Source organism: Conger conger, chromosome 4 (genome assembly GCF_963514075.1).
Source record: "Conger conger chromosome 4, fConCon1.1, whole genome shotgun sequence".
NCBI classification, from domain to species: Eukaryota; Metazoa; Chordata; class Actinopteri; order Anguilliformes; family Congridae; genus Conger; species Conger conger.
The window spans coordinates 33,831,271-33,843,431 of NC_083763.1; the positions used below are offsets into that span (position 1 = coordinate 33,831,271).

A 12,161-nucleotide genomic window follows, 5' to 3' on the forward strand; every position below is an offset into this window, starting at 1 on the left:
AATTGATAAGTACTCACACTAGTATAGGTCAAAGGTAGAGGTACTTGTGCTGTAGTATCTATGAAAGTGATAAGTACTCACACTGTAGTATCTGTGGATGTGATGGCGGATGTCCAGAAGGAGCTTGCTGCCAATCTGGATGAGGTGCTCGATGGGACGGCCCCCACACGGGATGTGACAGCAGCGCAAGAGGCTGGGCTCCACCATCGTCCCCTACGACAGGAAAGCACATTAACACCAGTGCTGCAGCAGGACAGGAAAGCACATTAACACCAGTGCTGCAGCAGGACAGGAAAGCACATTAACACCAGTGCTGCAGCAGGACAGGAAAGCACATTAACACCAGTGCTGCAGCAGGACAGGAAATATCGCTCTTAGCACAGCTAGCAGTGAAGCTGCTTTCACACAAGACTCAAATGCTGCGTTCAAAGGCCAGGCGGTAACTAAACATGGGAAAAATGAAATTTGTCATCAACAAAGCTGTTGGTTTGTTACACTGTAACAATCCACAACAATAGTAGTAGATTGTCTGCAGTTATAAAAGGCTAAATTGTGTAGTTGCTTTGGGAAACCAGAAATCTTGGGTTTATCCCAAAACATCAAAAAACCAACTAGCCTACGTGAAACAGCTCTGCCTGGGCTCTGTGTTGCTATAAGCGATAGCTACCTCTGCCCACTTCATACAAAGCCATGATGTGAATGGACACATTAGGAAAGGTCAGCTTCAGACAAGGTCAAAGTATAAACAATTTGTGCTACGCCAGGCGGTGTGCTACGTCAGGCTTAGCGTTGCTGCCAAGTCGAGCATTGACACTCCCACCATAGGAATTTAATGGCTTGAGGCCATGTCAAGCGTTTTGACGCTGATCACGTGAAAGTCATTTCACCGGCCCGTGTAACAGCACGCACACAGAAACATCCTCGCGAGCAATGGTCCGGACTCACGGCCCTCATCACACAACCGAATGAGCGAGGGCTAGAGGCTGTCCTGATATGCCCTTCCCAAAACTGAGTGCACATTTCCACCTGCTGTCTGGCTCCCCCAGAGCGCAACTCCATTAGTCTCTCTGCCACATCTCCGCTTCACAAAAAGAGAAAGGGATGCCAACACGGTGGCCATTTCTGACATGACAGCACTCACATGTGCCAAAAGGCCGGTTCTGGTGGGGACAGTACAGGCCAGCCCAGCAGCAATAATTTCTGTAATGCTGCAGGGCCCTATCCATTAACAGGACTACACACTCCACAATTAGAAACACTCTCTCACACACACACACACACACACACACACACACACACACACACACACACACACACACACACACACACACACACACACACACACACACACACACACACACACACACACACACACACGATTACTAAAACAATCAGCTGTGCATACACACACACACACACACACCTAGGGCTATCGTTCCCCATTTTTTGGTTGTGGTTCTTTATTTCAACAGCATCCAAAATGGTTCTTTGTGTCCAGTTTAGAAAAGCCAAACCTTCTACCTGCATTGTAACAAAGACAAAACGCAACTGGCTGAAACTACTTCTATGTGAATTGTATCTTATCCAACCTGTCCTGTAGTTTGTTCTTGGTATGCCTTTTAAGCCCTGTGTGGCTTTGGATAAAAGCGTCTCATAAATAGAATGCAATGTAACGTAATGTGATCTGATGCAATAACTGAAAAAGAAACTGAAAAAGAAGGCCGCTGCACCTAACAGAATCCTTGCATCCCCCTCTCTCTGTAACCCTCTCTTTCTTCCCTCTCCCCCCCCCTCTCTCTTACACAATCTTTCCTCCTTGCACAGATGCAGGTGCTAGATCAGACCGTGCCTGGGTCAAATACATAATCGTTTTGGATTAAAAGACCTTTCTGTGCTTGACTAACTTTCCCTGGTTCAACTAAGCCAAAGGATAAGGCTGGGTTTGAACTTAGAGTATTTAATAGGTTCCAATACATCAGACAAGCTCAGTAAAGTGTAGAAAAGTGCCAACTAGCTTAGTTGTAGCTTACCTGCAATTTATTTTTTTAAAGGTAAGAATAAATATTACATTGATGAAAGTATTTAATCACAGCCAAATAATTAACTTTTGTCCTCGCAGCGTTTTTCCAATTAACAGCCATTTTTGTTTGCTGCACACTACCTTTTCGAGTTGTTAACGAACTTTAATATTTGTGGTGAACAGTAAAACATTTGAATATGTTGCCTAACGTTAGCTAACATTTGCTAACTTCCATTAACAATGTTTTGCGGTCTAGAATGCACATCTGGATCATGTTTCTGGCCGCATTGCCCCTCAACGCCTGCCTCTACTCTACGGTCTTCAGGTTTGGGCGCTGTGGGTTTTTGATAAGGTGTCAGCCACCAGCACCGCCCCAGCGGATCAGCACAGAGTCAAGGCAACTCCCTCCCTGCTGCCCCACCCTCCTAATTCATTTAGTCTCTTATCAGCGAGCCAGCCACAGCAGGGGATGCGGGCTAACTCGTGGTTTCTCTCTCCCTTTCTCTCTCCCTCCCTGCCTTCCTCCACCCGTTCAAAGTGGCCAAATGCCAGGCCGAACTGAACTGAATTGGATTGGACTGGATTGGATCTGGGAGAGTTTTGGTATGCGCTGCCAGGCTTAAGCGGAGGGTGCGGGACGCTTTAGCCGGGGAGGAAAATGCGGAGGAGTGCGTAGGGATTTGGGACAAGTTTATTAATTTCTGAGAGATGAGAAAGCAGTGGGCTGCGTAAGACTCTCCTAATTGGCAGCTGATTATCTATCCTCCTCAATGTTACGCAAGGCCAAGGTCCACCATGTCCGATCCTACCCAGCAGGCAGCTGTTGAGTGAAGCAGATCAAAGAGCAAAGCCTTCCCCACCCCCAATCCACTGGAATCTGCTATCAGAGCTAACTACAGAACCCAGAGCAGCTAATATTAACGGACCTGCAGTGGGCCGCCTACGTTTCCTGTATGCTGGCGCTCAGGGACACCACAAATGTGTGTGTGTGAGGGGGGACAGAGAAAGTATATGAGTATATGTACCCGAGACACAAGGTGTGTATGTGTGTACATGTGTGAGTGCGTGCGAGCAAGTCTGTGTGAAAGCAATCACGTGCACTCATGTATGAATGATGTATGGTGGTTGTATTCATGCAGATTCTGCATTTTATCGGAAGAAAAATAGAAATAAAAAACAGAAAAGAATGTGGAAAATATTCTACGTGACATTTAAAGTTGAAAAATGTTTAAAATGTTTCCTGATTTGCAAAACAGGCACAGATTCTTTATATTTTGAGTGTAGCCTTTACTTTTTTGGTTTTTGGAATATGGTCACAGGATATACCTTTTACAAACTCACAATTCTATCCACAGTCGTATGCGAAAATGTGGGCACCGCTGGTCAAAAAGCCTTTTACAATGAATATCTTGGTGAACAGAAGCAAAGCTAAACTGCAAATTTTACAGAGTTAAACATGTAACCTTTCTGCAAATTTTAAACCAAGATTGCTTTTTATTTTCATTTTTACCATTTATAAATGATAAAAGGGCCCTGTGCAAAACTTTGGGAACCCTTTGATATTACTCTGTTACATTTTGAAAGATTAGGCCTAGACACAGGTGATTGACTCGTTAGGGCTTCAATGAGTCCAATAAATATAATTCCAGGGCTGAACTTAAATTGTAACTCCACACCTTCTAAAGTATCCAACCACAATGGCTGTCTGGTGTTAACAGCCATGGGTTCTGCTAAACAGAATGAAGATGGTTCAATTCCACCAAGGAGAAGAAGGCTACAAAAAAACTCGCTCAATGTCTCAAACTGCTCATTTCGACTGTCAGAAACATTATTAGAAAATTGAAGATAAATAGAACAAAAGAAAACATTGAGAAGCCTGAAGCCTTTTGGAACAATGTGTTTTGGACTGACAAAACCAAAATATAAGTTTTTGGCCACCACCAAAGAAGGTATCGTTTGGAGAGAAGAGCACCATTATGTTTTGGAGATGTGTGGCAGCTGGGGGCACAGGAAATATTGTGAGTGGAAGGAAGAATGGATTTCACCAAATATTAAGAAATTCTAGAGGCTCATGTTCAAAGGTCAGTTCAGACATTGAAGTTGAAGAGAGGTTGGGTATTCCAGCAAGACAATGATCCAAAGCATACCTCAAAATAAACCATGAAGTACGTCCATGAAAGACGGATTAAGGTTTTGGAAGACCACCAGTCCCCAGACTTTAATATTATTGAAAATCTGTGGAGAGGTCTCAAACATGGCGTACATGTAAGCAACCCAAAATATATTGTTGAGCTAGAGGTGTTCTGCCAGGAAGAATGGGGGAAAATTTAGTTACAAATTACTAACTGACAGGGTTTCCAAGCTTTTGCAGTGTTGTTTTCGTTTTTTTAAATCATTTTGAAACTGTAAAAAAAAAAAAAAAAAAAAAAAAAAAATTTATCTTGCTTTAAAATTTTAAGAAATGTGTACATGTTTAACTGTGCATCATTTAGAGGTCAGATTTGCTTCTGTTCAACAAGATATTAGTTGTAAAAGGCTTTTTGACCAGTGGTCCCCAAATTTTTGCATATGACTGTATATAGACTAGAGTCTGATTACTTTGTAGGGGGGGGGGGGGGGCACCTCTGCAAACCACAGACGAAACAATTCAGCGTCAGTAGTCTTCACTGCAAAAGTCCAGTGAGTAAGTTTTTCATTATGAAAATGTGCTCACTAGTAGAAATATCAATAGAATGTCTATTGGTTGCTTAGAATTTCTCTGAAGGAATTATAATTTTTAGGTCCATTTCAGGATGAGAATGTTCATGTTTGGTGATATTGATATCAAATTTGAAAGGGGATTTGTCCAAAAAAAGGTTACCTTTACAAAGAGACCAGGATTATGCCTGTAGTCAAAAGGTTTCAAGAATAGCAACCATTTTAATTTGGGGATGTCATTTTCTGGCTTGTGTCAAGAAAAGGAGTGATACTGAGCAACTAGCCTGGCTAAGTCAAATTGTTTTTGCATTGACATCGACTGCTATTGAAAAAATGCTTTTGAAACTTGACCCACTTCCATGTCTTATTTATTAATAGACAACTTAATAATGTCAGTATGTTTGAAAAACAAAGGCGGAACTGGTCACAAGGCAAATTTCCATGGCCGGACTTCTGAAAGCTGGTGCAACCTGTGGTGTGTGTGTGTGTGTGTGTGTGTGTGTGTGTGTGTATGCAAGGATGTCCAAAAAAGTGTGCCAATATTACATTACATCAGTGGCATTTGGCAGACGCTCTAATCCAGAGCGACATACAGTTGATTAGACTAAGCTGGAGACAATACTCCCCTGGAACAATACAGGGTTAAGGGCCTTGCTCAAGGGCCCAATGGCTGTGCGGATTTTATTGTGGCTACACCGGGATTCGAACCACTGACCTTGCATGTCCCAGTCATGTACCTTAACCACTACGCTACAGGCCGGCCCATGCCTGTGCGTGTGCGTGTGCGTGTGCGTGTGCCTGTGCGTGTGCCTGTGCGTGTGCCTGTGCGTGCGCCTGTGCGTGCATATACTAACCGCTCCCTGGAACACAGAGTCATAAATGTTTTCAGTGTTGCACTCTGGACAGTTGAAGGTGAATCTCTGGCAGTCACGGTAACGCTCCTCATCAGTCAGCTGGGCGGGGGCCCCGAACACGGCCCCCGTCTCATCCTCCCGCTGCTGCTGCTGCTGCGCACGGAACTGGGAGGGGTCCAGACCTGGGGGGCCAGAGGAACAAAGGGGGGTTACACCACAATGTCACTTTGCCTAGCATCCAAAACACACAGACCCGTCTCCAGACCATGAGACCAGGACAGTGACATTAAACACTGGTCCCCCAGTTCCCGAGTGACAGACCTGGGGCCACAAAAAGCAAACCACAGGGAAGCATACTAACCAAGTAATAAACGAGTGAAGGGCATATTCCTTTTTTAATTCACTACACTGCAGTAGTGGAATATCCATCTTTTATCCAGCTCTTATGAGTGGCACTAATTAATATTAGTGTATGAGAAAATAAACAAATGCACACAGAAGCCCATGATACACGGTCCGTAATTTGAGCGAATAAGTGAATAAACTGTATATTAAAAAAAAGAAAGAAATAAAAAAGAAATCTGCCAAATCAGAGATCAACTGTCACTGTGGGGCCTGCTAGCCAATATCACCATCAGCTGCCGCCATCTACAGGCAGGCATGTGCACAGACTATAACTACAAGGTATGGCCTGCATTCTTAAGACAGACTGAAAACTACATAATCCTGGGGTGAGAAAGAACTAAGATTACACTTCAACAAGCAGTTACGGTAAACCGTTAAAAAAAAAAAAGCTTTGTGAAAGTGAGTGAGTTCTATTGCTTGTAAGTTGAGATTTGGTTGACAGCTGAACCCCATTTCAGCTGGAACAGTTGCCACCAAAACATCATTGACAAGAGAGGAGAATTGTAGGCAAGAAAGAAATCGACACACTCTTACAGGGACACCAAGTCTGCACTTCGACATTTCTGAATTCTAGACGCTTCCGCATAAGATCTGATTCAAATGCGTAATTGTCTTAGATTCAAATACTTTCCCACGCTTCATTGAGCTTGTCTGGTGTATAGGAACCTTTGTATTACTCTCCAAAAGGGGCAAACCTCACCTTCTGGTCCTCTTGGTTGGCTTATTTGCACCAGGCACGATCAATAAAGAATAAGAAAGCACTTGAATCTAAAACATTACGTATTTGACGCAGGTCCCTAACCCCTCCCCCACCGCCTCCAGCGGCCAGCTCGCTGTGTTACATTTAGTAACTTCATCTGATAATTAATTATAATTAGCAAAAACATACGTCATGTCACATGGGAAATTATATCACAAACAGCTTGGAAAAATAGCACTTAGACCCTAAAATATGCATAATTGCAACTGTTTTACTTGGATCAGTATTGATGATATGAGGATGATATGAAAAGCTCAAAAACAGGTGTGTGTGGGTTAAAGCTTAAAACTGAACGACATGAACAGAATAGCACGCATTTTCAGTGCAAGACTCCTGCATTAACAGAACTTGGTTTATCTGAGGCGGAGCGACTCACCCAGCCAGGTAGCGATGAGCACAGCGTCAATGCCTTCGATGGGGTCACAGATTCTGGACACCACGGGGTGGACCTGGTGTGCCAGGTAGTACTGCGTGTCCAGTGACAGTCCCGTCTGCTTCTCCAGCTGCTCCGGGGCGTATGCCCGCTGGCTGGGGCTCAGATTCGAGCCATCCTGAAACAAAATGGGGGGGGGGGGGGGGCATGTCATAACGAACGCGCGCGTGAGACATTAGCAGAGTTGGCTGAACATGGTAACTGCTGACTGGGATGTCACACCTCACTCAACCGCCTGGGCAAACTTTCGGGTCCGCTCTACTTCACAGACTCTTAGTACCCCACAAAACATTCTAACAATGTTGCTGCAAGGTTGTGGCAACATTATAGCATTGACAAAACATTTCAGTAACTGTGAGAATATTTTCTGTGAGCTGGCGCTACGGTTTTTAAAAGCCTGCATCAGACCTGGGTCAAATACGCAATTGTTTCAGACTCAAATACCTTTCTACGACTTCTGGTCTGGTGTATTAGAACCAATGAACCGGTCTCAAAAAGTGTCAAAAACCACGCCCTCTTGGTTGGCTCAATTTCACAAGGCAAGATCAAACACGCACAGAAAGGTATTTGAATAAGAAATAATGACGCATTTGACACAGGTCTGGCCTGCGCTCATGTCCTGTACTAAAATGGAGTAAACCCTGGCTCCTTCAGTGAGCCCTGCTCACCTGACAGATGATGTAGGACACTGTGTCCCCCGCTTTGACCCGGCGGCCCCCCTGGGAGTTTAACCACAGAGCCACGTGCACATGGGGGAGGCTCTTCTTATCAGGGTAGTCCTGAGGATCTTTAGTGAGAGCCTGTACAGACAATAAACACCCAAGATCACATATATAGTCACATGTAAGCACACACTATCCCAAAAAACTCATTTCAATTTTTAATTCAATAGACAGTAAAGTTGAACCTTGACGCATATATTCATTTACACACATACACTGTACACTCATACACACTTGCACGCACACAAACACAGAATATACACCTGAACAATGACAAAAGTACCCAATACACTCACTCATAAAAATCAGATTTTCTTGGATATAACACACACAATCTACACATACACGCGTATAATCGCACACACAGATGGAATGTCACTGGACTACACATACACCATCTCGCACACTTGCACAAACACAAAATATACCTAGACTTACAGATCTCAGAGAACAGATCTCTGACACGCATACTATTAACGCACGCACGCACAAGTAAAACACTTACCTTGTGAATCAGGAACTGTGTGAGTGGGACAGTCCCGTTCACCACCCTCTCTCCCACCTCAATCAGCTGCCTCTGAATGTTGTCCACGATGGCGTCCCGGCTCTGGTCCGACAGGATCTGTCCAATCACGTAGCTGCGGAAGACCAGGAAGGTGAACATCCGCAGGTCCGTGCATCGGAACAGAGGCGACCAGGGTGAACAGCGTGGTGAATAAAGCGAGCAATGAGAGTGGAGGCAGGGATGGAGGTGTGGAGAGAGGTTAGGTAGGCAGAGGTGCAGAGAGGTGAAGTTTGTGTTATGAAGTATGGGGTGAATGGACGTAAAGAACGAGAGACTGGTAGAGGAGAAAAGTAGAGAGTGAACAGAGGTACTGTAGGGGTGAGACAGTATGAAAATTTCATGCCACAACTACCCTGGCCTAAATTATTTTGATTTTACAGTATTCTCTCGTTCTAGTTCAAATATGCTGAAAATCTTTAAAACGTACCAAAAATTTACCACATATCAGCAGCTACCAATCCTTACAGAAATATACAGGTAGGTCAAGAAATCATAAAACAAGTCTAATAACAGGTAATCTACAGTTTTACAAGCAGTTAGAAAATCAGATCAAGTTGATTTACTCAAGTTATCAGGAGGGCTTAGCAGAATTAGAATTAAGAATTTAGACAGAATATCAACCAGGGAGTAGGCGACCAGCCTACGTCAAGCACTGGACTGAACAAAAATAATTGGGGGGAAAAAAATGGTTTACATTATTGAGAAGCTAGGCTCAGTGGACAAGCTATGATATTCTCCCCATATGCATGACACTAGTCTACAAGTTAACTGTACCTTGCATTCATTGGGTAATTCATTTTGATGTATTGCTCCCTTTCGCGGCAACATTTCTGCGGCAAATGCGGAACCAGCCGACAGCTTAATCTTCTTTTAATTTCCTCTCTGCAGTTTTTCCGTATCCAAAATATTTCCACACACCAGACTTGTCTGTTTTGTTGGGCGAAATAGTTCTAGCTTCTCTGATACGCAAAGCAGATGTGAGAGGCACTCCCCTTGCTGGCTATGCAAAATAAAAGAAGGCTAATGAAGATTAATTAGATTTAGACTTTTTTCAAGATATCATTGTGTTGATAGTAATAATGTATGCAGCGGTGTGATTGTCTTCTTCTATCTTTCCGATAGAGACGGTGTAGGAGTGAAGTGTGGGGTAAACAGATAGACCGATAGAGACAGTGTAGGAGTGAAGTGTGGGGTGAACATAGATAAACCGATAGAGATGGTGTAGGAGTGAAGTGTGGGGTGAACATAGATAAACCGATAGAGACGGTGTAGGAGTGAAGTGTGGGATGAGGGCAGGTAATGAGAGAGAAAGACGGGTAGAGGAGAGATAGTATGGAGAGATAGTATGGAGTATATAGAACAGGGTCAGAGTCATCGGTGAGAGCTTACTTCCCGCAGTCTTTAGCCAAGTCACACCAGTCCCTGCGCACAATGTCCAGCCCCTTCAGCTCCTGCTTGGTGGTGTAGCGGCCGTCCCCAGTGGGCTCCACACACAGGGCCGCGTACTTCTTCTTCTTCAGCAGCAGCAGGGATTTGAACACTCCATCGATATCGATTTCCAGCTGCTTATAGAGCTTATTCACCTCGGCCTTCACCTGACCACACACACACACACACACACACACACACACACACACACACACACACACACACACACACACACACACACACACACACACACACAAATATAATCACACGAACAGGAGTGCATATACTTAAAAATACATACGTCTAACACACATTCCCAAATATAAACATTTCCAAACTTCAGTCTAATTATAAGTTCTAACTGACATTTTTGACAAAAATGAGTTGGTGTTATAAATATATGTTCTTTATAGGGCTCTAAATATGTGTGTGAAGTTTTACACAATACTGCTAAAAGTAAGAAACAATTAAAAATTGAAAAGCCATCTGCTTGGTACCTCTTCACTTTGGTATCTTTGAAGCTCAATACCTCAAAACCAGTCAGTTATAACCTTATTATTCCAAGGTCACGGTTTATTTACAGTTATGTAAGGGCGAATGGGTTCAAAGTTCTCAAAACAGCACCTTTACCCCCGTTTTCTCCAAGCGTACCTCGGACCAGGTGGACCTTGAACCAGGACATTACCTTGTTGCCCAGCTTGTAGACCTCATCCAGGGTGCAGCTGTTGGTATTGATCATAATGGAGTCGGTGTCTCCGTAGATCACCTCCAGGTTCATCTGCAGGCAATGAGAAGTAAAGGCCGAACCTCAGGATCAGAGCTTAGAGAGCTTATGTGCCAATGCTGGTTTACGTTTAGAGACACATTTGACTACACCTACATAACTCAAAGCACTGCTCAGCATGGCCCACCATAAATAAATGGATAAAATAATTTGATATTTACTTTTATCCAAAGTGACTTACAGTTGATTAGACTAAGCAGAGGACAATCCCCCCTGAAGCAATTGGGATTAAGGGCTTTGCTCAAGCACCCAACAGCTGTGCAGATTTTATCATGGCTATACCAGGACTGGGACCACCAACTCTCTGGGACCCAGTCATGTACCTTAGCCACTACTAGGCTACAGACTGCATAGCACAGCTCTTCTATTCCAGTCTCTTTTACTGCTTAATGTTGCTAAGTAGCACTTTGAGTGCTCTGCATGAAAGGCACCATACAAGCAATTCTGTATTATTACAATACGCCTGACTGGACATAAGAAACACAAAGGCCAATGGGAGAGTGGAAAGGTGGAATTTCACAGTAGTGATGTGGGAAAGCCCACAGGGTTCAACTGAACTGGTACACACTGAACATGGCTTACCTTCTGCACCATGTCTTTTGTGTGCATCAGGATCTGAAACATAAGAAAAACAACAAACCGTTAGCTTGCACACTGTTGCTGCAAGGCATTCTTGGCTATTTCCCAGTGTAGACCAGTTCTTACATTTCCCTATGACATGAATCTGCTAAAAACTGCCCCCCCCCCCCCAGGCAACACTTACTCGGGTCTTTCCTGATGAATCTTCACTTTCAAAACGGTTCCTGAGTAGGCCCTCATTTGGCACATGGCCACAGCCATTTGGCAGCAGAAGTGCACCAGTGTAGTGCATCTGCTTGAAACTTCTGAATCTGGAACAGCTACCACAGTGGTACCACCATGCGGTGCCACAAAATGTGGGAAATCTTGGCATGGGGATGACAATAGCTGCCCCCACCCCCAGGAAAGAGAAGCGATTGTGGGTAATTGAGAGATGAGGGTATTGATACTAATGATGGAGGAGGAACCTTTCCCAATCCTTCAAAGAATAAAGGTGTACCAACTTGTCAGGAATAAGGAGCACAGCAAAGTAGTGTGACTCATTGGATGGTGCTTTACCTTGCAGAAGGACCATGAGCCTAAACACACTACTGAAGTTTTCAGGACGAAAAAGTGGAATGTTCCTCACTTGCCAAATCAATTGCCCAACTGGAATCAAATTTAATGTGTATTCCACTTGGTGAATACAAGACTGAAGGAACAAATCTCACATTTTGGGAGAGTAAAGGAAGGAAGCACCAAAGCTTTGATGAGTGTGGAAGAACAGAGTGAGGTAGCCCAGGGGGGAGGAGACTCCACTCAGCCACAGCTGAATATTCCAGGGGGTCCATTCCAACAAAGAGCATCTGCCTCAGATCATGTGCAAGCATTGGTTAAGATACAGACTGACATCTAAGACAAAACCAGTGTGCAAG

The 12,161-nt window shown here is 44.0% G+C and overlaps 1 protein-coding gene across 3 annotated transcripts in view; it reads right to left on the bottom strand.

Annotated features, from left to right (window-relative positions):
• The window catches only part of pola1 (polymerase (DNA directed), alpha 1), a 93,082-nt gene that overhangs the window by 37,018 nt on the left and 43,903 nt on the right, over window positions 1-12,161 (bottom strand). For all 3 annotated transcript variants that reach the window (XM_061240568.1, XM_061240570.1, XM_061240569.1), the window contains exons 27-34: window positions 11,251-11,283; window positions 10,570-10,662; window positions 9,846-10,051; window positions 8,397-8,529; window positions 7,838-7,969; window positions 7,113-7,287; window positions 5,572-5,753; window positions 82-213 (exon numbers count right to left, since the gene is read on the bottom strand). In XM_061240568.1, the coding sequence (XP_061096552.1) occupies window positions 82-213; window positions 5,572-5,753; window positions 7,113-7,287; window positions 7,838-7,969; window positions 8,397-8,529; window positions 9,846-10,051; window positions 10,570-10,662; window positions 11,251-11,283 (1,086 nt within the window). The remainder of the gene's footprint in view (window positions 1-81; window positions 214-5,571; window positions 5,754-7,112; window positions 7,288-7,837; window positions 7,970-8,396; window positions 8,530-9,845; window positions 10,052-10,569; window positions 10,663-11,250; window positions 11,284-12,161) is intronic.